The 25,281-nt window shown below is 35.6% G+C and overlaps 1 protein-coding gene across 2 annotated transcripts in view; it reads left to right on the top strand.

The window, feature by feature from the left end:
• LOC136029273 (WW domain-binding protein 11-like) overlaps positions 1-25,281 on the top strand; it is a 48,146-nt gene extending 22,865 nt beyond the window's left edge. For both annotated transcript variants that reach the window (XM_065707524.1, XM_065707525.1), the window contains 5 exons: positions 3,455-3,737; positions 13,591-13,765; positions 18,131-18,340; positions 21,552-21,768; positions 24,943-25,281. In XM_065707524.1, coding sequence (XP_065563596.1) covers positions 3,455-3,737; positions 13,591-13,765; positions 18,131-18,340; positions 21,552-21,768; positions 24,943-25,186 — 1,129 coding nt within the window. In that variant the 3' untranslated portion in view covers positions 25,187-25,281. The remainder of the gene's footprint in view (positions 1-3,454; positions 3,738-13,590; positions 13,766-18,130; positions 18,341-21,551; positions 21,769-24,942) is intronic.

Raw genomic sequence — 25,281 nt, 5'->3', positions numbered from 1 at the left:
ATTTATCATCATTTTTAAATTTTGTTATTGTTGTTGCTCGTCTTATTTGTTTCTATAGAACTGCTAGGCGTAGTTTTTATTTTCCTCTTTCTGATTCTGGTCATCATTTCCCCTCTCTGTTTCTCTTCCTTTTTTGATGATGTTTTGTTGTTATTCAATCGGATAATCAAATATTTATTCGTTCATAGAAGTAGTTGATATATTAGGGTTGTTATTGAAAACGGCTCATAAAACATAAATACGCATCGTCATAATAATAGAGGTGAAAATTAACTTGATTAACCAAAAGAAAACAAAGAAATGAAGAAATGCTTTAGAAGAGAGGCTATCCCAACATGGAGACTAAAATAAACACTCACGCACAAAAAAAAAGATAAATATATTTGATTATAATATAATTATTGTCTTGTGACCAGATAACCCATATCCAATTATATGAATGAAGGTGCTATTTACTATTAAAAAACTTAAAATGTTTCCTTGGAAATTTAAATTGGCTACTATAGAAAATTGTAGTAGCAAGATGTAGTAAAAGTAGTGTAGTAAGATATAAGAGTGAAAATAGTCTGTAAGATGAAATTATTGTTGGAAGGACTTTAAATCTTGCTGTTTCAACTTCAGGAACAACTTTATTAATTTTTGTGAATGCTGCCTAAACTGGTGATAAAAGCTTTGAATTGCTGGCGATGTTGGTAAAATGGTAGGGGGATTACCCTGATCTGAACTTTTGCTGCTATCTTTGAGGGTCAATAAATCTGAATTAATAAGTAATTGATGTTAATAGTTCAAAAATATTGCTTATGATTTTGACATTTAGCGTTATTAACATCTAACATGTTCTGTTTTTATGGCACTTGGTATTAACCAAGTGACATATAGCAATCGCCAATTCTGTCGGTCTGTCTGTCTGTCGGTCTGTCTGTCGGTCCCGGTTTTGCTACTTTAGGCACTTCCAGGTAAGCTAGGACGATGAAATTTGGCAAGCGTATCAGGGATCGGACCAGATTAAATTAGAAATAGTCGTTTTCCCGATTTGACCATCTGGGGGGGAGTGGAGGGGTTGTTAATTCGGAAAAAATGAAGTATTTTTAACTTATGAGCGGGTGATTGGATCTTAATGAAATTTGATGTTTGGAATGATATTGTGTCTCAGAGCTCTTATTTTAAATCCTGACCGGATCTGATGACATTGGGGGGAGTTGGAGGGGGGAAACCTAAAATCTTGGAAAACACTTAGAGGGGAGGGATCGGGATGAAACTTAATGGGAAAAATAGGCGAAAGTCCCAGATACATGATTGACATAATCGGAACTGATTCGCTCTCTTTGGGGTAGTTGGGGGGGGGGGTAATTCTTAAAAATTAAAAAAATGAGGTATTTTTAACTTACGAACGGGTGATCAGATCTCAATGAAATTTGATGTTTAGAAGGATATCGTGTCTTAGAGCTCTTATTTTAAATCCCGACCGGATCTGGTGACGGGGGCGGGGAGTTGGGAGGGGGAAACCTAAAACTTGGAAAACACTTAGAGTGGAGGGATCGGGACGAAACATGGTGGGAAAAATAAAAACAAGTCCTAGATAGATGATTGACATAAACGGAACGGATCCGCTCTCTTTGGGGTAGTTGGGGGTGGGGGTTATTTCTGAAAAATAAAAAAAAATGAGGTATTTTTAACTTACGAACGGGTGATCGGATCTCAATGAAATTTGATATTTAGAAGGATATCGTGGCTCAGAGCTCTTATTTTAAACCCGACCGGATCAGGTGACATTGGGGGGGAGTTGGGAGGGGGAAACCTAAAACTTGGAAAACACCTAGAGTGGAGGGATCGGGATGAAACTTGGTGGGAAAAATAATCACGAGTCCTAGATACATGATTGACATAACCAGAACGGATCCGCTCTCTTTGGGGTAGTTGGGGGGGGGGTAATTCTGAAAAATTAGAAAAAATGAGGTATTTTTAACTTACGAATGGGTGATTGGATCTCCATGAAATTTGATATTTAGGAGGATATCGTGTCTCAAAGCTCTTATTTTAAATCCTGACCGGATCTGGTGACATTGGGGAAAGTTTGGGGTGGGGAAACCTAAAATGATGGAAAACGCTTAGATTGGAGGGATCGGGATGAAACTTGGTTGGAAAAATAGGCAGAAGTCTTGCATATGTGATTTACATAATTGGAACGGATCCGCTCAATTAGGGGGGGGGGGTAATTCTGAAAAATAAGAAAAAATGACGTATTTTTAACTTACGAAGGAGTGATCGGATCTTCATGAAACTTCATATTTAGAAGGACCTCGTAACTCAGATATCTTATTTTAAATCTCAACCGGATCAAGCGTAATTGGGGGGGGGGGCAGTTGGGGGGACCGGAAATCTTAGAAAATACTTAAAGCGGTGAGATCAGGATGAAACTGGATGGGAAGAATAGAAACCTGTCTAAGATACGTGACTGACATAACTGGACCGGACCTGCTCTCTTTGGTGGAATTGGGGGGGGGGGGTAATTTTGAAAATTGAGGTATTTGTAACTTACGAAAGGGTGACCAGATCTTAATGAAATATGATATTTAGAAGGATCTTGTGCTTTAAAGTTCTAATTTCAAATTCCGACCAGATCCTGTGACATTGGGGGGAGTTGGAGGGGGAAACCAGAATTCTTGGAAAACATGAAAATTGGGGTATTTTTATCTTACGAATAGATGATCGGATCGTAATGAAATTTGATTTTTAGAAGGAATTCATGTCTCAGAGCTCTTATTTCAAATCCCGACCAGATCTTTTGACATTAGGGGGAGTTGGAGGGGGAAATCTTGGAAAAACACTTGGAGTGGAGGAATCGGGATGAAGCTTGGTGGATAGAATAAACAAATGTCCTTGATACGTAATTGACAGAATCGTACTGGATTCGCTCTCTTTGGGGGAGTTGGGGGGGGGGGAGGGGCTCAGTGATTTGGCGAGTTCGGTGCTTCTGGACATGCTATGGCGATGAAAATTGGTAGGCGTGTCAGGGAGCTGCACAATTTGACTTGATAAAGTCGTTTTCCCAGACTCGACCATCTGGGGGGCAAAAGGGAGAGGAAAAATTAGAAAAAATTAGGTATTTATAACTTACGAGTGGGTGACCGGATCTAAATGAATTTTGATATTTAAGATAAGATAAGATAAGATAAGATTTATTCATCACGAAATTTAGAAGGATATTGTGACTCAGAGCTCTTATTTTAAATCTTGACCGGCATTAAGCCTCTTATTTTCCTTTTTAAATCAATCTATTGATTCATAGAATTTTGTTAAGAGCTCATACCATATGATCTCTTGGCTCTTAGCTCTTCTCGCCTCGTCACAAGTGCCATATGAGCTCCTAGCTCTTGTTTGTTTTGCCATGATCTTTTTTTTAAATTTTATTTGTATGTCGTTAAAATTTTTAATAATTAATGTTTCCTTGTAGAGATGCTGTTAGAACTGCCCAACATGTTCAAATTGTGGATATTCCCCTACCTACTGCTGGTGGAAATAAACTGGAACCAGATGGGGCACAGGCTTTTCATCCCAGCCACGCCCACTTTGGTGGCTATCAAGTTCCCCATGTGTTTTATCCTTCATATGCTCCTATTCCCATACCCTCCGCCCCTGCTCAGGGGATATTGAAGAAAACTTCTTCGTTTGCATTGGAGGCCCTAAAAGCTAAGAAGCCGCCTGGTGTACCAATGGGTCCCCCACCTATATTATCGGTGAATACTAGTCTATTATAAACTTATGAAATGCTTATTCTTCTTTTTCTCTTTGATTATCAACACTTTGTTTTTTTTTACTCTTTTTTCCGGTTATTCTTTGATTATCAACACTTATTCTTTTTATTCTTTTTTTCTCTCATTTTATACTTTATAAAAGAAAACTCTATGGCTATCTTAGACAATTTTTTTTTTTTAAATTACTTTTCTGTTTATAGAATATGGAAAAAATTGCAAATAGCTTTGATTGTTTCAAACTCTTTTGGGGAGGGGACAACAGCTACCAAAAAATTGGGTAAAATATTTAAACCGATAAAAAAATTCTTGCCTCCTCCCTCCAAAGACGGGCTTAAAGAAACCCAGTAAGCTGAACTTCTGAGGCCAAACGACTGCCAGCTGTGCTTGCTATAAGATCTTTTGGCATGAATCCAATAATCGAAGGACTCCCCCCTCCCCTTAACAAATATTGCCTTGAATTGTTTTTCTTCGCATTTTTACTGTTTTCGCATTTTCACCAGACTCTAAACCACTGTCTGTTGTTAATTTGTCCTATTTCTTTTAAAAGGCCATATGGGTTGTTTCTTGAAATACGCTTTCTATGTTTACTAGGGCAATCCGAAAATTAATCAGTGCTATATATTCTTACAAAAGTCAAATATTTCATCTTGGGTTCATTCAGAACTGCTGAATGGGTAAGGGAGACTCAAATACCTTAATTTCTAATCTATATGACTAAAAACCTTAGAGGCCAATAACTTCATCCTTTTATCCATTCATTTCAAATTAGAAGCAAATAATAGACTAAGTAGAACTTTCTGTGATAATATTCTTATCTACGCCCTTTTCTAAAGGAAACACCTAATAGAAAGAGGGTAGTACCCTTCAACTCTCCATTCAGCACTTTCCATGCCTAATAGTTGCTACCGTGTCAATTTTGCCAGATCCTCATGACCCCAGTGGGGTCAGATATAGACCTAGATAATATAATTATATAAATATATGGTAATAACTATTATTTAACAATAACTTTGTTAACATAATAATAATATTTAATATAATAGTATAGGATATTAATATAGCAAATAATAGTCTGTTGTTTAATGGGCATTTTAGTTCAGATCCAGTATCTGGTCTATAGCATCACATCATTGTATATAGTATAATATATTAATTAATCAACTAATGATGCGTTATTTGATTAACGTTTAATTATATTAGTTTACAACTAATGTAATGATGTTAAAAATAATATAGATATATTAGAGCTGGATATATAAGAGGGGCTTGAGGGGGCTACAATACGATTTGTTGGTGGAAATATTTGTTCGTTTTAAATTTGACTTGATTGTAATTTCAATCCGGTTTAGGTTTCATTTAATTTACATGGTTTAGATTTTGCACGTCTTAAGTTTTAATTTGTTCTTCACTTTTCGTCGAGAAACTTTTTTATTAACTTTAGATTCTGTTTAAAATTTGAGAAGACTTAGATCTCTTGTGGATGGCATACGCATGAAAAAGGACGTACCCAGGATTTAGTTCTGGAGGAGGGAGGGTGAGAATAACGGGGATGTTGATCTGGTTCCTAGAGGGGGTATGAAGTAAGGTTAAAAAGGTGATTAAAACTAGGGTAGCGTCTTCTTAGGGTTGGCCTGACTGATTATCTAGGCGTGCCTACTGGGCATAGTTGAGAAGTATAAATAATGTTATAGAGAAGCTTGGTATAAATAGGATTTTTTTATATAATTCCTAGGAGAGAAGCATACAGGAGTTGACTCAAAAGGCTATCGTGACAATCAATAACTAGTACATAAAATATAATAATGAAACCATGTAGCACTTACATTACCAAAACAAACCAAATCTAGTCGCGATAAAAAGTTTAAAGATTACGACCGCGCTATCGCAAAACAAGGCATATATACTGTATGCCCTAACCACATATCCTGTTTCAAACAAGGAAATGGGTATTACAAAATTCTGTTTCTCCACAGCAATTCCGACAGCTCTTAGTTTGGCGGTTATCTCAAGACTCATTATCTCGATGAAAATATTTATTTCGAAATTTTTTCATAATTTGCAATTTGCATTTTGGCTTCTCTACAGTAAATAGATAAGATTCAAGGTTCAAGGTTCAATCGGGTTTAATTAAAAAAAAGGAAATAACTAAACTTAAAGTACACTGCTCTGTGACAAAACTCACGTTGAGACAGTCTAACACAGATCAACAATACAAAAATCAGTTGCTTCTGTGTTGTCGAGAGAAGTAGCTTATTTATTTCATACTATTTATTTATTTATTTATTTCGTGCTTTTTTATTACATACTTATTTATCTCTCCACTGCCTTGGGTTTTACATAGAGTAGTTCTTGTATAAATTGGTTTGGCTTTTTATTTTTATTCTTTTTGATTTTAAATTCTTCCCTTTTTCAAAATAAGCATGGTTTAAATTCTTTCCCTTTGTCAATGCTGATGACGCCTTGTTGTACAGAGACGAAAGATTTTGTGTAGCTTTTAGATTCATCTTTTTTATTTATAATTCGTTTATTTTAGTATTTATTCACTAAATTATTGTATATAGTTTGTTTTGTTTGATTTTTCGTCTATTTTATTATTCATTTTATGTAGAAGTAAATAGGACTAATTTATTTGAAAAAAGCAAGGAACAAAATACATACAATTAAGCTCTAAGGAGCCCGTACGACTAAAATAAGCAATAAATTCCTCGATAATACAACCAAGAGACAGAAACCAAAATATAAGAAAGCAGAACAAATTAGGAAAAAGGAAAAAGTTAACTAATACACAAAAAAGTTTACTAATAGAGCTAATACACATAGCCATATAATTATTTAAATCCTACTGTGCTTAGCAAGTTCATAAACTATATTCATAAGAGGACAAGAAAAACGGTCCAAGCACGTAAATTTTAACTAAACAATGCCAAGGGGGGCTGGACCTGGTCTGGAACTAACGATCATACATGGCATTAGTCGTTTTCTTAATATTATTTTGTTCTTGTTCTTCTTCCTACTAGTCATATACCAGTCGATTTCAAGATTTAGTTATTTTTTGTTGTGGTGGGCAGGGTCGACTTTAAATCTTTTATACGAGTAGAAACTTCTCTTGATTACCGAAAGCTCTTACATTCAACCCTCACAGACGCAATTTTTTTGAAGAGCCTGGGGGAAAGGTAGGTCAGGAAAAAATAAAAAAAATAAAATTAATTCTTCTAAAAATGAAAGTGAAAACTGAAAAATTAACGTTTTTGATTTTCCGTCTATTGAGGACCTGGTTTTAGACCATTTCTTGTGTAGCCTACCTGTAGTTATTTTTTTTTTTTTTTTTGTGATTCCAGATGTTGGATGATAAGTGGATCCATATTGAAACAGAGACATAATATTAGTTTTGTTTCAAACAGAAATAAGAAGAAAATTGATACGCTGGGCGGCACAAATAGGATAACCCCAAGGTCATCACTCCTCACAAAACTATGGCCATAGAGGTCACCAATTATACTTGTCTAGCATGTTTAAGTTTATTCCACATTTAATCATGAAATACGTGAAATACAATAGTTTCTCTTTATAGTATCTCATCCAGTTAACAAATTATGGAAACAAACCACTTGAAAAGCATTCTCTTTAGTTAATCTAATTTCCTTCGCAAACCATTCCAATCACCCCCACCCCACCCCTCCAAGTTATTCCACTTATCTTAGTTTCTCTTTATAGCATTTCATCCAGTTAACAAATTATGGAAACAAACCACTTATAAAAGTTCTCCGTAGTTACTTTAATTTTTTTTCGGAAGCCATTCCAATCCCCCCCCCCTTCCCAGTTATTTCACTTATCTTAGTTTTGAATATCAACTGCAAGAAGCCTAGGTGGGATACTTTCATTGTGAATGGGAAAATATGCTATATTTTTTATGACAACCCCTTTAGATGGCTGCAGCTACTGTTCACCCATCTTCATGGCTCAGTCTTTGTTGCATTTGCATTTAAAACTTCAGCAAAACTAGAACTTTAATCCAAGTAACTTTAAATTTTTAAAATTCAGCTTTGAAAACTATACTTCTTTTTTTTTCATTTTTATAGTATTTTACCTTCGTCTTTCTGTTTATACTATTTTTTATATTACCTTTTTATATTTCTTTTTATATTACTAATACCTTTCTTTTTTTCTTTTACATCTGTCTTTCGTTTTAGAGTATCTACCCAGTTGGGATTGATCAAAAACCTAATTTTCCTTACTAATTTTAATTATAAGGAGAAATTTGTTTCCCAAATTCATCTTATCTCCTTTCAATATCTGACTGGAAGGGTTACATTGAATTTCATTCAAATTCAAATAAATTCAAATTCAAATTCATTTTATTTAAAAAACATTCGACGGACAGAGCCGATTATTAGTTTTTATTGTCATACACACACAAAAATTCGTCGACAAGTCAAAATTAACATTCACAAAATTAATAATATATACAATTAACAATAATAATTGTCACATACACACGAAAATAAGTCAACAAATATACACAAAATTATAATAATACAATTAACAACAATAATCCGGATTAAAAAGTCGATCCAGCATTAAACAACTTAACAAACGAGGGCACAAAACTAAGCTCATAACGAGCATGTGACACAGTCACAGGTTGAAGTTTTGGTACAGGCTCTGCAACGGCCCTGAGTGGCCTTACCCGTGCCGGTTGATGTTGGGGAGGAAGGATATTTCGGTGTATAGGGCTGGACAAAATTTTATTACCAAAGGATAGGGCTAGTTTTAAACGACGAGATTGAAGGGTTTGAAGTTGAAACTGATTAAGGAGGGATATGTACGGTATTTTTGGGGCTTTTGAGATTACTAGGAGGGCACGGTATTGCACCCTCTCAACCCGGTCCGACTGTTCCCTAGTCAGCCCGAAATGCCATACAGGGCAACAGTATTCAAGTGTGGAACGTATAAAAGAGAAATAGATGCGTAGGAGGTGTGGTGCAGGGATTCCATGGCGAGCCAACAACTTTAGAGACCTGATGGCCAAATTAGCTTTTTTTAACATGCCATCAACATGTTTATTCCACTTCAGATCTGAAGTGATATGGACGCCGAGCAGTTTAATTTCGGTCACGTGACTGGCGCTGGGAATAGGTGGATTAAAAACTGGCGCAGATTTTAAAAAAGAAAATGTTAAAATTACAGATTTATCAAAGTTGACAGTCATTTTGTCCACCTTTGCCTCTTGACATATATCTTTCATTAATGAACCTGCTCTGCTTGGTAGGTTTTTCCGACAACATTCAATGAGCGACATTGAGTTCAATGAGCGACATTCATTTTCCTAGAGTCACTCTAGGGTTCGTTAAGGCTAAAGAGAGCAGCCACATTGGGAAGCATGGAATGTATTTATTTGTTGTTAAACTAACAGCATGACTTTAAAATTAATTGACTGTGATAGTGGAAGACCTAGGGGTTTTGTTTGTTATTATGATGAGAAAACTCATAGGATTTTTGCAGAGTGAAGTGTTAGAGATTGGTGAGTTTTTAGAGTAAAGTGTTGATGAGTTTCTTGGGAAAACTCATAGGATTTTTGCACAGTGAAGTGTTAGAGATTGGTGAGTTTTTAGAGTAAAGTGTTGATGAGTTTCTGGGGAGTTTCTTGGGAAAACTCATAGGATTTTTGCAGAGTGAAGTGTTAGAGATTGGTGAGTTTTTAGAGTAAAGTGTTGATGAGTTTCTAGGGAGTTTGTTGGGAAAACTCATAGGATTTTTGCAGAGTGAAGTGTTAGAGATTGGTGAGTTTTTAGAGTAAAGTGTTGATGATTTTCTAGGGAGTTTCTTGGGAAAACTCATAGGATTTTTGCAGAGTGAAGTGTTAGAGATTGGTGAGTTTTTAGAGTAAAGTGTTGATGAGTTTCTAGGGAGTTTCTTGGGAAAACTCATAGGATTTTTGCAGAGTGAAGTGTTAGAGATTGGTGAGTTTTTAGAGTAAAGTGTTGATGAGTTTCTAGGGAGTTTCTTGGGAAAACTCATAGGATTTTTGCAGAGTGAAGTGTTAGAGATTGGTGAGTTTTTAGAGTAAAGTGTTGATGAGTTTCTAGGGAGTTTCTTGGGAAAACTCATAGGATTTTTGCAGAGTGAAGTGTTAGAGATTGGTGAGTTTTTAGAGTAAAGTGTTGATGAGTTTCTAGGGAGTTCTTGGGAAAACTCATAGGATTTTTGCAGAGTGAAGTGTTAGAGATTGGTGAGTTTTTAGAGTAAAGTGTTGATGAGTTTCTAGGGAGTTTCTTGGGAAAACTCATAGGATTTTTGCAGAGTGAAGTGTTAGAGATTGGTGAGTTTTTAGAGTAAAGTGTTGATGATTTTCTAGGGAGTTTCTTGGGAAAACTCATAGGATTTTTGCAGAGTGAAGTGTTAGAGATTGGTGAGTTTTTAGAGTAAAGTGTTGATGAGTTTCTAGGGAGTTTCTTGGGAAAACTCATAGGATTTTTGCAGAGTGAAGTGTTAGAGATTGGTGAGTTTTTAGAGTAAAGTGTTGATGAGTTTCTAGGGAGTTTCTTGGGAAAACTCATAGGATTTTTGCAGAGTGAAGTGTTAGAGATTGGTGAGTTTTTAGAGTAAAGTGTTGATGAGTTTCTAGGGAGTTTCTTGGGAAAACTCATAGGATTTTTGCAGAGTGAAGTGTTAGAGATTGGTGAGTTTTTAAAGTAAAGTGTTGTTGAGTTTCTAGGGAGTTTCTTCGGAAAACTCATAGGATTTTTGCAGAGTGAAGTGTTAGAGATTGGTGAGTTTTTAGAGTAAAGTGTTGATGAGTTTCTAGGGAAGATCTTGGCCCCCGACTTAGCCAATGACTAAGTTAAGAATCCTTAAGACCATGTATAAATTAAGCAAAATTTAGATTTTATTATTTTTTGTAGAAGGGGGAGCTTTGTTAGTTTTAAGCCAATCTGCCAAGGAAAAAGACATTTCTAAGTTACAACAATTATTTAACTGCGCATTTTAAAGCGGTAATTGGTGATTTTTCGTCAGATTTTGCCTCGTGAAATTTAAAACAGACAAATGTATGTGGTTTCTATGACACATTTTATAAAAAATCCCGGGGGGGGGCTCTGCCCGGGAGCATGATCCAACTTATGTTAATAACCCCAAAAATTGGGTATATTCATGCTCCATTTGAATTTCACCTTGGTGTCCAACTTCTATGTTATGTTCTGCCAAAAATGCGTTACAAAAGACACCTGCGAGTGTTTAAAGATTCAATTTTTAACATAAAAAGATGTAAATAGTTATAAACCTTTACCAAGGTTAAGTTTAATATATCAATAAACATTTCAAAAAGAGTCAATAGAACATTAATTGTAAAGTTTGTGATGTTTTTTTTGACGGAAATAATGTAAGTTTTTAGGGCACTAATTTTACATATATATAATTAAACTCGTAGCACCAGGGTACGGCGGAATCATGATACCCCTAATTGATCTTTCCTGGCAAAGTAATTACTTCAATCTGCATAATGAGCATATATAATTCTATATAAATCTGTATAATAGAAATCTATGTAATTATAGCACCAAGGCACTTGGACGGAATCTTGATACCCTTAATTGATATCCCCTGGCAAAGTAATTATTTAAATCGATATAATGAGCATATATAATTCTAAATCTATATAATATAAATCTTTGTAATCACAGCACCAGGGCCCTAAGACAGAATAATGATACCCCTAATTGATTTTTCATGGCAAAGTAAATACTTCAATCCATATAATGAGCCTTTATAAATCTATATACTATAAATTTTTGTAATTATAGCACCAGGGAACTAAGACGGAATCATGATATCCCTAATTGATCTTTCCAGGCAAAGTAATTACTTCAATTCTCCATAATGAGCCTATATAAATCTATATAATATAAATCTCTGTAATTGTAACGCCAGGGCCATAAGACAGAATAGTGATACCCCTAATTGATCTTTTCTGGCAGAGTAATTACTTCAATCTCTATGATGAGTCTGTATAATTCTATGTAATATAAATCTATGTACTTATAGCACCAGGGCACTAAGATGGAATCATGATATCACTAATTTGTCTTTTCTGGCAACGTAATTAGTTCAATAAGCCTCTATAATTCTTTGTGAATCTATGTTATATTAATTGATATAATCTATGTAATTATGGCACCAGGACGCTAAGACGGAATCATAATATTCCTAATTGGTCTTTCAGGACAAAGTAATTAGTTCAGTCTTTTTAGTTAGCCCTTTTGCGCAAAAACTTACCAACAGTGCTGTTTGCCATTTACACTATTGTATGACCTTTCAGGGATTAGCCTCTAAGAAAATTCAATTCGAAAATAATAAATAAACTTTCCTAGTGATTCTTTCATGCAGTCTATTTATCACTGGCCTTCATAACAATAGATAACAATAACAATAGATAAAAATAGGTCCCCATAAGAGCTTGAACCTCTATCTGTACTCTACATTTTTGATTTTTTGATAATTTCTTTATGTTGATTGTGATGATTTTAAACGATGACCCTAACAGTTTTATGGGTACACCTCATTGACATGTATGAAACGCACCCTATCGATATGTATGAAAGGCCTTCTTAGTGTGAAATATTGTACTTAGTGTAAGGTGCACTTTTAGTGCAAGGTCTTGTCCACTTTTTAATAGATCGTATTTTCTTCATATTTTTATTGTTTCGTTGCAAAAATCGGAGATCACTGTGGAAAATCCTATTAAGGTCTATTTTTGTGAGATTTTCATGGAGATTCTCCTTTTTTGACGAAGACTAAGCTTCCCTGATTGAATAGTATACATTCGATTCGTAGAAGCTTATTTCTTCGTATTTTCTATGATTTCGTTGCAAAAAAATAGAGTTCACTGCGAAAATTCCTATTAAGAGCTATTTTTGTGAGGTTTTCATGGTAATCGTCCTTTTATAACGAAGACCAGGCCTCTCTGATTGAACACTATGAACTTTAATTATAAAAGCCTATTTTTGTCGTGTTCTCTATAATTCTGTTGTTATTAAAAAAAATACATGCATAACGTGAAAGCTGATTAATGCTTGAACGATGTAAACGTGAAAGCCTTAACGATATAACGTGAAAGCCGATTAATGCTTGAACGATGTAAGCGTGAAAGTTGTGACGACGTTACGTGAAAGTCGATCAACGCTTGAACGATGTAAACAAGGAAGCCGATTAGTGCTTGAACGATGTAAACGTGAAAGCCTTAACGATATAACGTGAAAGCCGATTAATGCTTGAACGATGTAAACCTGAAACCCTTAACGACGTAACGTGAAAGCCGATTAATGCTTGAACGATGTAAACGTGAAAGCCGTACCGACGTAACGTGATAGCCGATTAATACTTGAATAATGTAAACGTGAAAGTTGATTAATGCTTGAACGATGTAAACGTGAAAGCCGTGACGACGTTACGTGAAAGCCGATTAATACTTGAACGATGTAAACGTGAAAGCCGATTAATGTTTGAACGATGTAAACGTGAAAGCCGTAACTGCGTAACGTGAAAGCCGATTAATGCTTTAACGATGTAAACCTGAAAGCCTTAACGACGTAACGTGAAAGCCGATTAATGCTTGAACGATGTAAATGTAAATGTTGATTAATGCTTGAACGATGAAAACGTGAAAGCCGTAACGACGTAACGTGAAAGCCGATTAATTCTTGAACGACGTAAACGTGAAATTCGATTAATGCTTGAACGATCTAAACTTGAAAGCCATAATGGCGTAACGTGAAAGCCCATTAATGCTTGAACGAAGTAAATTATTTTCTCTCCAAAATAAAAACTATTCACCTTTTAGGATATATGGATGGACGAGGAAGAGGTAGAAGAGACCGCTGAAAATAAAGTTGAAGAAGAAGAAGAAGAGGAATCATCAGATGAAGACATTGACGGCGAGCCAAGTAAAGAAGAAGGTGAAGAACCTCCTGCTAAAAAAACCACTACACTCCAGGAGAAAATGCTTCAACTAGCTGGTAAGATTTTTCAATATTGAATTTGGATTTTTAAATTTTTCAATATTCAAATTTCAATATTCGATGGTAAAAAGTAAAGAAATCATCTTTGATTAAATCTACTTTTATCTCACCCTGACCTTAAGACTTTGTTAACTGAGGCTGTAAGGTATATATTAGCCACGTACATGATGTTGTTGGGAGGGGGTGACAACTATAAAAATATTCTCAGAAAATGGGTATTATTCGGAAACGCATAAGGTAAAATGAAATTTATTTCCAAGTGACTGTCATAAGCTCTATTAGGGCGAGATTCCCTTCTTTTGTCAATTTAAAAAAGAATAATTTTGTATATTATATTTTTTATAATATATTTATATATTAATATAATATCAATATAATTATATAATGTATATATATATATATATATATATATATATATATATATATATATATATATATATATATATATATATATATATATATATATATATATATATATATATATTATATATATAATACTATATTTATATATATCATTATTATTATTAATTTATTACCCGTCAAAAACGGAAAAGACGGAGTATATAAAAGAAAAAGAAAGAAAAGCACAAAAATTTAAATACACTTCCACTACAAATATTATAAAATAACACTAGTCCAGGGGTGGTTGGCTCTTAAAACATTGGCACTGAATTTGGATATTCTTCTCTCTATGGCCATGGAAGGGTTGGTGACCTTATATTTCCTGGAGATGTCGCCATTGCTGTGCCACAAAGGGAGACGCAGGAGAAACTTAGCATATCTGTAAAATGCGTTGCAAATGGCTTTCTTTTCGGTAGCTGTGAATATTTTCCAGAAGGGAACCAGAGCAAGCAGATGGAGGGTAGTAAAAGCATTGTATAGCCGGGCAAGGAGAGGACGGTTGAAACGATACTTATTGGCAACAAGTAATCCGTAAGACGCTCGTAGACGGGAACAGAGGTGGTTTGTCAGTGCTGAGCGCGTGTCCTTCAATGTAGAAGAAATAGGAAGGCCAAGATAGGTAAGGGACTCACAAGGCTTAATGAGAGTGTCGCCAATTTTAACGGAGTGGTTAATTGAAAGCTCATTTTTTGAACCATTGAAGAAAAGAAGTTCTGTTATTCGTTGAAGGAAAGTCCGATCTGCTTGTATGCCGCTGCAAGTGAGTCGTAATTTTGTTGTAATAAAGATATCAAACGAGAAACATGAAGAATGTCATCAGCAAAGTTCAGCAGCGAAAATATTGATCCCACGGAAAAAGCACGGCGGCTTTATTACTTGCTGTGCTTCGATAATAGCGTTACTAAACAGTGATGGAGAAGTTTTGCCACCTTGACGTACGCCTTTCTTGACACTCAGCAATTCTTTAGAAGGAAAAGTGCCGGACGGAGAGGGGATCAGGATGACAGCCCATAGCTTGTTGTTCATACTGTAAACAAGGGAAAGGTTGCAAGAGGAAATACCTCGCTGAAGGGCTTTGAGCAGGATATGGCCATGGATGCCAGAATCGAAGACTCTACTCCAAATACGAGAAGATCACCATTTATATCTGCATCAATAAGAAGATTTGCAAGAATGCTGTGAACGTGTTCCCGTCCTGAGTGCTTTTGAACCAGAACTGGTCGTCCGGAGTAGTGCATCGAAGTGCAATTTCATCAAAAATAAGGGATTCAAATAGCTTACAAAAAGAAGTTGAAACAGTGATCGGACGATATGAAGCGCACTGGTCAGCTGTTGTACTTGTTTTTAGAATAGGATGGACCAATCCAACACCAAAGCTGTCTGGAACGATGCCAGTAACGAAAATCATTTGAAATAGCAGAGAAAGGTGCTCTAGGAGAAGATTACTGACAAAGCTTAAATGAGTACCAGATATATCATCGATGCCCTTAGATTTCTTTTTTTTTTTTTTTACTTATCAATATTGGAACGCATCAAGGACGGAGTGACCAGGACACCAATATCCTTAACTGCAAACTGAAGCTCCTTATCGAGGACCTGGCAAAAGGTGTTGTCTAGGTAGGAATTAGGGGCTGAAAATTGGTCTCTGAAGTAGTCGCACCAGTCTTTTTCTGGCATGCAGGGTGGGCCATTGGAAGATTTGTTCTTAGCTCGAAGATGCCATAAAGCAGGAGATGCCATATATATCATATATATATATGATATATAAATATATAATATAATATTAATATATATTAATATAATATAATTATATATTAATATAATATTAATAAATAATTTTTTTATTAACATATTTTTAATAATATTATAATAAAAAAAAATAATAATAATGAATTGTTCCAGACAATAGGATGAAACTTGAAACCAAGACAAAATTTGTAAATGTGGCATGCACAAAAATTGGGCCAAAGATTTCATAAGATAGGGAGATTGTTGAAGCAGACCCAGGAAGCTGAGGTTTAAAGGAAAAGGACTAGGGAAAATGAGTTCTTTTGGGAGTTGTGGAGAGCTCTATCTGTGATACCAGAAAGTTTTTTTTAAGAAGTTCTGGGGGAAATCGCAAGATCTTGAGACTGTGGGGACGAGCTATACAAAATTCCTATACAAAATTCTTCTTATGTCTTGCTTTCTCTTTTCCGTCTCAATTTTACTCGTGAACTTGTTAAGGGTAATTGTCCGGGGTAAATTTTCACCAATTGTCTAAAGGGTATTTCTGTGGGGAAGAAGATTTCTCCGTGGAGGTGGGACTAGATTTCCTTGCATTATTCAAAAAAAGATCAGAAATTAAAAAAAAAAACTAGTTTTTTAAAATGAAAACAATGAGCAACATCAAAACTTAAAACGAACAGAATTATTAAGTATATGAAAGGGATTGCCCCTTCATCAACACCTGGCTCTTTACGCTGAAGTTTCAGTTTTGTCCCAACTCTTTAAGAACGACTCCTGAAATACAAGGGTGGTTTAATTAGAACAATAAGAAGTTGTTTTTTTTAAGTACAAAAAACATTAGCATAAAGAGCTAGGTGTTGTAGAGGGGGCAATCCCCTTCATATTTGTAATAAGTTCTGCTCATTTTAATTTTTAATGTTACTTCTTACTTTTAGTCGAAAAAACTTGTTTTTTTAATTAAATAATAATAAAGAGCAGAAATTATTGGTAAAAATTTGTAATCGCCTATGTGTTAAGTTTTTTAAAGTTAAGTTTAACTTGCTTCATCGGTTTTTCGCTTGCCTAAATTATCTTCTGTGTACAAATTTGGACCGTTAATAATAGTAAAAAGGAAACATTTGTCATTTTTCCTATTTTTATATCCCTTAAAATCTCCCTTATACAAATAATAGGTTGTTAATAATGCCAATTAAAGATAAAAAATGTATTTTTTAGTTTTTATATTGAATCTTGTTTTCTATTTTTGATACCTTATACAAATAATGAGGTGCAAACAATATAAAAAAAAATCGGAAAGTATTTTCGGTGCTGAAAAAATCACTCGTATGCAAATGTGCCGATGATGATAGTAAAAAATATATATGAAATTTAAGTTTTTGTTGAACATATTATTTCCTATTTTTTATGCCTCAGAACCTCCATTGTGCAAATAATGGATTTTTAATAATGCCAGTTAAAAAATTCAAAATATGTTTTTTCAGTTTTATATTGAATCTGTTTTATTTTCTATTTTTATACCTTATGCCAGTAACGAGTCGTAAATAATAGAAAAAAAAAACAAAAACAATTTCCAGCTTTTCATTACAAATTATGTTTTTTCCGTATTTTAAATACTGAAAAAATCGCTCTTACGCGATTGTGTCGGTAATGATAGTAAAAAAAAAAAATTTTAGTATCTGATAAACTTGTTTTTTCATTAATTTGGTGCCTAAAAACCTCTCTTGTACAAATAATAATGGGTCTTTATAGTGGTAACAAAGAATATAAAAAATCCGAATCGTTTTTTTTTCCCGTTTTTTATATTAATCTTGTTTTCCCCTGTATTTAAGGCCTAAAAAACTTCCCTTGTACAAACAACCAATGGCGCTTACATATAGCATCTGGAATATAGTTTTTATCTTTTTTTTTTAAACTTATGTTTTCCTTGATGCTTGACCGCTCTGCGTGCCGGGGCAATGCCCATCTCCCGGTTAAAGGCAAGATGATAAAAACAATCCACTTTTAGACCTAGGCCTCTGTGTAAGTTACCCTTATTTATCTTAAGAACTGTATAAAACTAAGCCATTTTTACTTTCCTGTAATATTATAATTTTTGATATTCTTTAACGTATTACCACGTCACCCCCGTTCAGTGGAAAATACACCCCCCTATCTCCCTGGGAATTCCGTCCACCCAAAATTGTTGGTGGTGTCCCTGCTGTGATTATTCTACAAGTCTAACTTTTCTTTCAGGTGAGGACATTGACTTGTTTATGAAGGATTTTGAAGATGCTCAGAAAAAGAAAGACACTAAAAAACGACGCGATAAAGAGAAAGAAGAAGAAAAAGAAGATAAGGAAGAGCCTGTGGCACATCCTGTGCCATCTATGCCGTTGAGGCCACCTGGACCACCCCCTGGACTTCCACCATCCCTCATGGCAAGACCGATGATACCTCGACCAGGTTTGTTCAAAGCTATTCTATGCAATTTTCAAAGCTATTCTAGCACTCTGAACCCACAAAGCCTCTAAAAGTGTATTCATTTTGCTCACACTTTCATCTAGGATACTTCATCATCAATCATCAGCATAATCTAAATCCAGGAGAGTTTTTCCTCTCCATCTGATTCCGTGGTCTCCCATTGCTTTTCCTGTGCTCCCAAGTCCATCAAAACGGTCCATACAAAGGGGGAATGAGCACAGCCCTGCTTAACTCCTGATTTAGTACGAAACCTGCTACTAACCTCATTTCTTACCTTAACAGCAGCAGTGTTCTTCTCGCACATATCACTAATCACTTTAATGTGATTGTCTGGTGTACCAGACAAGGATAAGGCCTTCGCTAAAGCTCTTCTATCAACAGAATCGAACGCTTGCTTATAATCTCTATCTGTTTAAAGGAAAGTGTAATCCTCTGAGCTCTTTGATTCACCTAGTTACTAACCAAATAATATGAAAAAAACATCGTTTTCTTAAAGAGTTAAAGAGGCTGCGTCCCAAAGCCGAACCTTAAAACGTACTAGGGAATTAGGAGAGGCAGTTAGGGGGCTGCCGCCCCCCTAACCCTCCGCTCTTGGCTTCGGAAAGGCCCTCTTTTAATTAACAAAACAAAAAACCTGTACAAAAGAGTCTTTAAAAGCGGGGGGTTTGGGGGGCGGCTGCCCCCCAACTGCCTCTCCTAAATCCTGTACGTTTTAAGGTTCGACTTTGGGACGCAGCCTCTTTAAGTCTTTAAGGAAACGAAGTTTTTTTCATATTATTTCTGTACGTTTTTCTACAATCCATGGTGGATGTAATTTAATAATTCCTGTACTCCTCGTACAGGAATTAGGACTGCCTCTCCTAACTCCTGTACGTTTTAAGGTTCGACTTTGGGACGCAGCCTCTTTAACTCTTTAAGAAAACGAAGTTTTTTTCATATTTTGTGAAAAAAAACCGCCCGATAAGGGACTTGAACCCTTGACCTTAGGATTAAAAGTCCCACGCTCTACCGACTGAGCTAACTGGACATGTTTGAAGTCGAAATACCTGCATGTGTATAAATATAACTTTTAAATAACTTTTTAAGAATTTCAAAAATTAACATGGGCTCTTATGGGGAAATGGGTTTTTCTAAGCTAGAAAATCGGGGGGTTAAGATTTTCCGACGAAACTTTCCAGGAAAATTACTCGGAGAATTCCGCGTCGAATGAGTCTTCGTACACCCAGATCCGATGTCGGCTGTGACCTGTAGGCGTGGCAGAAAAAAAGGGTTTCTGTCATTTTTCTCAAATAAAAATTTTATGGATCAAACAGAATTTTTTGAAGCTTTCAGTTGGTTTCACCATGTCGAGCTGATCATTTTGATGTACTTGAATGTTGAAATCCGTAACTTTTAACAACAAAAAACTTAACATGGGCTCTTATGGGGAAATGGGGTTTTTCTAAGCTAGAAAATCGGGGGGTTAAGATTTTCCGACGAAACTTTCAAGCAAAATTACTCGGAGAATTCCGCGTCGAATGAATCTTCGTACACCCAGATCCGATGTCGGCTGTGACCTGCAGGCGTGGCGAAAAAAAAACAAAAGGAGAACATGAACATTAAGTGGCTATGCGTGGTTTCTGGAAAACAGGGAAGGAGTTATCGGATCGAGCTGAAATTTCGCGGATAAGCTCCTGGCTCCTAGAGGACCTTAACTTGTGAATTTCAGCCCGATCGAACAACGTTAAAGGGGGTGGGGTCGAAACTTTCGGCCAGATTTTCCCCATGAAGGAAAAGTCGGAGGGGGATGAAATTTGGCAGGTTTCTTAGTTGGAGCTCGGGCTACGAAATGCATCCCTCCCCATCCCTCTGCGACCACTGGAACCGAAGATCGCTTAACATTGTCGTGGTTCGCCTCTTTAAAGAAGCACGAGTGTGCCTCCTTGATACCTGGTAACTACTGATTTGGTAATTAGACACAGAATAAGTCTTCAAGCTAGGAATACTCGAAAAAATGGTAACGGCGGTGGTCAGGTATGTCCTTTTTCATCCCAGTCGGTTCAAAGCCTCCCTCCATGCACCCTCCCATTACTATTTTCCTTAAATCTCTCCCTGTGACATCCTCCGACTCCATCCGGGGACAACCTGCTCTTCGTTTGGCCCTAGACGGTTGGCCGACAAGAACAATCTTTGACAACGCAACCAACAAATTTAGTTTTATAAAGAGTAAAAAGTACAAGCTAAGTTTATTAGTAGTGATACGCATATTTGTTTCATATGATGTTAATAACATTATGGTAATGAGACATTGTTTTGCTTGGAAGGGGGCTCATTCGAGGGTACGGTTGGGACTCCCCCTATTTTTCATAGAAGGCAAGATCTGATTAGCTATTTTTCTGGGCAAGTATTCAAGGGCCAAGTTTGTTTTTTTTGTTTTTTTGAGCAAAGGTGACGAGAAGAAGTTGAGTACGTGTTGTCTGGGGGACAAGTTTTTCTCGGTGAAATTTTTGTAAATTTGGGTGACATTAATTTTACATGAAAATAGATGCTACCCTTAGCAATTCAAGCGTCCCCTATTTTTCATAGAAGGCAAGATCTGATTAGCTATTTTTCTGGGCAAGTATTCAAGAGCCAAGTTTTTTTTTTTAGAGCGAAGGTAACGAGAAGAAGTTGAGCACGTGTTGTCTGAGGGACAAGTTTTTCTCGGTGAAATTTTTGTAAATTTTGGTGACATTAATTTTACATGAAAATAAATGCTACCCGGGTAATATATATGAATTTATTTGCTATTTATTCGTCGTTCGTCCCCTTAGCGATTCAACGAGGTTGTGTCCATAGAGATATTAATTAAAAACAAGGAAATACATAAAAAAGAAGAAAAAAGGGTTGCACGCTATATGGTTTTTCGAAAATTCGCTTGAGTTAATCAGGGCCCATATAGAAAAGACGTAAAACTATTCTGCGTTAATTCATTTCTTTTCGGAAAATTTTTTATTGTATTTATATTTCATCATTTCATTTTTCATTTCAAAGAGTGTAGATTGTTATTTTCATAAAGTGTTTTCCTGAGAGGCACAAATGATGGCTTATTTCAATGGTCATAAAGAGATTCAGAGAATGTATTGCTTACAGATTAAGTTGTCTATGGTGGCTTGGCCGAGTTTTGACTAAAACGCACAACAGAACATCAGTGATGATTATCTTTTATTAACAGGTATGCAGCCAATGAGACCCCCTCCTCCGATGAGGCTGCCGCTACGGATGCCGGGTATGCCTATGCCACCTGGACCTCCTCCAGGGTTGCCAATGAGAATGATGCGACCAATGATGCCACCTGGCATGATACCACATGATGTGGCACTAATACCACCTCCTGCAGGACAGCCCATGCCGCATAGCGTGCTGACAGCAGCCCCGAAGATCGTTAAAAGGTGAGCTATTGACTATGCTTCAGTTTATTATCGCCATCTGATTGACTTTTATTGGTCTCCTTTTTTCCTCACGGTTGGATAGCATTATATGCCATCCATTTTACACCAGATAAAGTGAATTTGTAACAGATTTTTTTTTCTCCTCATATAGACTGTTTTTCTCCTTATTTCCCCTAACATAAACTATATCCTTTATTTCTTAAAAAAAGCCGTTGAGAGAGTCCAATCTCAAAATGATGTCATACATCAGGTGAAGTAAATAAAAAAAATGTAGGGTGAAGGATTTTAGTAAAAAATTATGGGCCACTCTTGTATCGCAATATGATCTTAGCTGATGTAATTAATCAGCTGAAGTAATTCAAAAAGATGTGAAGCTTTTTGTAAAACTTATGGCCCGCTCTTTCAACATGATGTCATCTCAGCTAATAACACGCATCAGCTGAAGTAATTCAGAAGATGTGACGCTTTTTAGTAAAGCTTATGGTCCGCTCTTTCAGCATGATGTCATCTCAGCTAATAACACACATCAGCTGAAGCAATTCAAAAAGATGTGAAGCTTTTTAGTAAAACTTAAGGCCCGCTCTTTCAATATGATGTCATTTTAGCTAATAACATACATCAGCTGATGTAATTCAAAAAGATGTGAAGCTTTTTAGTAAAACTTAAGGCCTGCTCTTTCAACATGATGTCATTTCAGCTAATAACATACATAAGCTGAAGTAATTCAAAAGATGTGAAGCTTTTTAGTAAAACTTATGGCCCGCTCTTTCAAAATGATGTCATCTCAGCTAATAACATACATCAGCTGAAGTAAATCCAAAAGTTTGATGCGAAGCCTTTTATAAAACTTGTAGCCCACTCTCTTAATATAATGTCATCACAACTGCCTGTACATGGACTATTCTTTGCGGTTGAATGTGTATGGCTATGCTGTTTGACCTATGTAATTGGATGTGTGAGTAGTCTTAAGCATTCGGTTTATGACGGCTTATACTTACTGACGACACAACTGCCTGTATATGGACAATTCTTTGCGGTTGAATGTGTATGGCTCTGCTGTTTGACCTATATAATTGGATGTGTGAGTATGGTTAAGGCCTCGTTCAAGTACATATCCATATTGATTATAAAAGTAGGAAAAAAAAGTCTTCCTTTCACTTTTTGTCTGTACCGGGCCACGGCACGCGACAGGCTTCTATATATGGATTCTCATGGTCGCTTGTCTTCTAACCGCAGACAATTTGAGGTCTTTTCATACTGGAGTCTTTTCAAAGATATATATTCTTTATTTTATTTGGTTAATTTTTATTTTAACAAAATGTTTTAGTTTATTTCTTATTTAATGGTAAACATTAATTCATATATCAATATTTTTGTAATTACTCAATTAATTGGTTTTAAATAGAAATTAATGACCACAATTTAATTTTAATCTATTTGCAAAAGAATTATGCAAGTTTCCGTTATGTTATTCTTAAAAATAAATTCACTAGTAAAATATATAAATAATATCAAAAGATAAAGATCACCAGTTTGTAATAGGGGGGGGGGGGGTATACCCAGTGTTTTTTTTTGGGGGGGGGAATGATGGGTGGATTAAGACTCATTGCACTCAATTGTTGAAAATAAGTCTAAAAGATGCCGAAAATCAGTGCAGACACGAGTTTAGGAATTTATGTTCAAAGGTACGGGGGTGGATTTTTTTGTAATTTTGAGTTGTTTTCGTTTTTTATATTTTGTATTGGTTTTTACGCATTGAGATACCTTTTTTATTATTCTAATTAGAAATAAAAAGCAAGATATTACCCCCCTCTCCTAGATTTTGAAAATTTATTTTAGTATTTTCTGGTATAAATTTTATGCATAATTTAACTAATTAATTTAATTAATTTTCTATTCAGAACTCAGTTATCATTAATGAAGATTAATTATTGATATTACTTTCTTCTTAAAATAGCCAATAAGAACAACCTAGTCCCTAAAATGTTACAAAACGCATCAAACATTTGTTATTTTGTAAATTTTTTACAGGTTGGACAGGAATTTGGGGGGGGGGGTCACACCCGATACACCGCTCCTCCCTCCCCTTGCATACGCTCATATATTAATGGAGTAGATACAAGGCAATATAGGAAGTAGCCGTAATGCGCGTGAAAACAAACAGCCATCAATTGCTGTCAAGACAAAATTTTCAAAATAAAATACATAAGGTTTTTTCCCCAGTAAGTCCTTTCCACCGTTACTGAAGAAAGGAGCTGTTCTTTTTAAGATTCGTTTTTTTTTAATTTCGTCTTTTTATATTGACTAGCCTTCTGTATGTTAAATTTTTTTATTCTTATTTTTGCGCTGGAGACGGTCGAGCGGGGATCTCGATCTGTAGTTTCCTTCTTATTTTCACTGGCTGTGATTTACCTCATTTTGTTTGTTCTCCAGCGTTCGCTCGTTGTCATACTTAGTTGGTACAGTCTCAAAAATTATTTCTGATTATTTCTTCCAGTCTGAAGAGAAGAGAAAGATGATTCTTCAGCATTTTTGGGTAATTCGCCTTTTAACAGATCTGGGATCACCCCCTGAGAGTTCTCTGGGTCTGATCCCTCCCCCTCCCTTCGGAATTTTTGTCTGACTTACGTAAAAACGTAAAAAAATACATATAACGAACAAATAAACGTTCAAATGTGGATAAGTCTTTATTAGACAATATATCTGCTGATCAAGATCGCTGTATATGTGGTCGAAATATTCTGACTTTTGTATCGTTTTCGGTTTCTAATAAATGGGATTATCCGCATTTGGACGTTTACATGTTCGTCATATAAAGGTAGTGTGCTCTTGGAGAAAACCTAATTTATGGTATTAGGTTGAAAAAAAAAAGTCGAGGAAAAATATGATGCGTTTTTTCAAGTTTTTTGTAAAACCCCTCTTCAACCCCCCCCCCTCCACGAACAAATTCCTAGATACACCCTTGCAGGGGTGTGTCGGAACGCAATCATCATTAATGGCAATTACTTGCTTTCAGCCTAAAATTTTTCTTCAATATGGGTTTATTTTTCGTTATTATTATATTAACTAACGTTACTATATTCTATTACAATATAACGCTATTAATTAATAACAATTAACGTATAACAACTAACCGTATTATATTATAACGTTATAATCTAATTTATTTTTCAGGGGTCGAGAGACAACGGAGCAAACCAGTGCTACTATTGAAGGAAAACCACAAATTCGAAGTTTAGCCGCTGAAGTGACTCGGTTTGTTCCGATCCAATTGCGACTTAAGAAAGACCAAATGAAACCATCTCGAGAGGTATCTATTGTGGCAAAGCCCGAACCCCCTAAATCAACTCCTTTGCAGCAACCCACGAAAGAGGACGCGTATTATCAGTTTATGAAAGAAATGACTGGCCTTTTATGATTTTTTTCGTTTTTATTGATATTATTTTTAGCAGATCGTAAGTGTTACTTTATCTTATAGCCCTAAACTCAGAAAATAAAGCTCTTCTATCAACA

Source organism: Artemia franciscana, chromosome 7, assembly GCF_032884065.1.
Source record: "Artemia franciscana chromosome 7, ASM3288406v1, whole genome shotgun sequence".
Classification (NCBI taxonomy): Eukaryota; Metazoa; Arthropoda; class Branchiopoda; order Anostraca; family Artemiidae; genus Artemia; species Artemia franciscana.
This window is presented reverse-complemented; position numbering and strand designations above follow the sequence as displayed.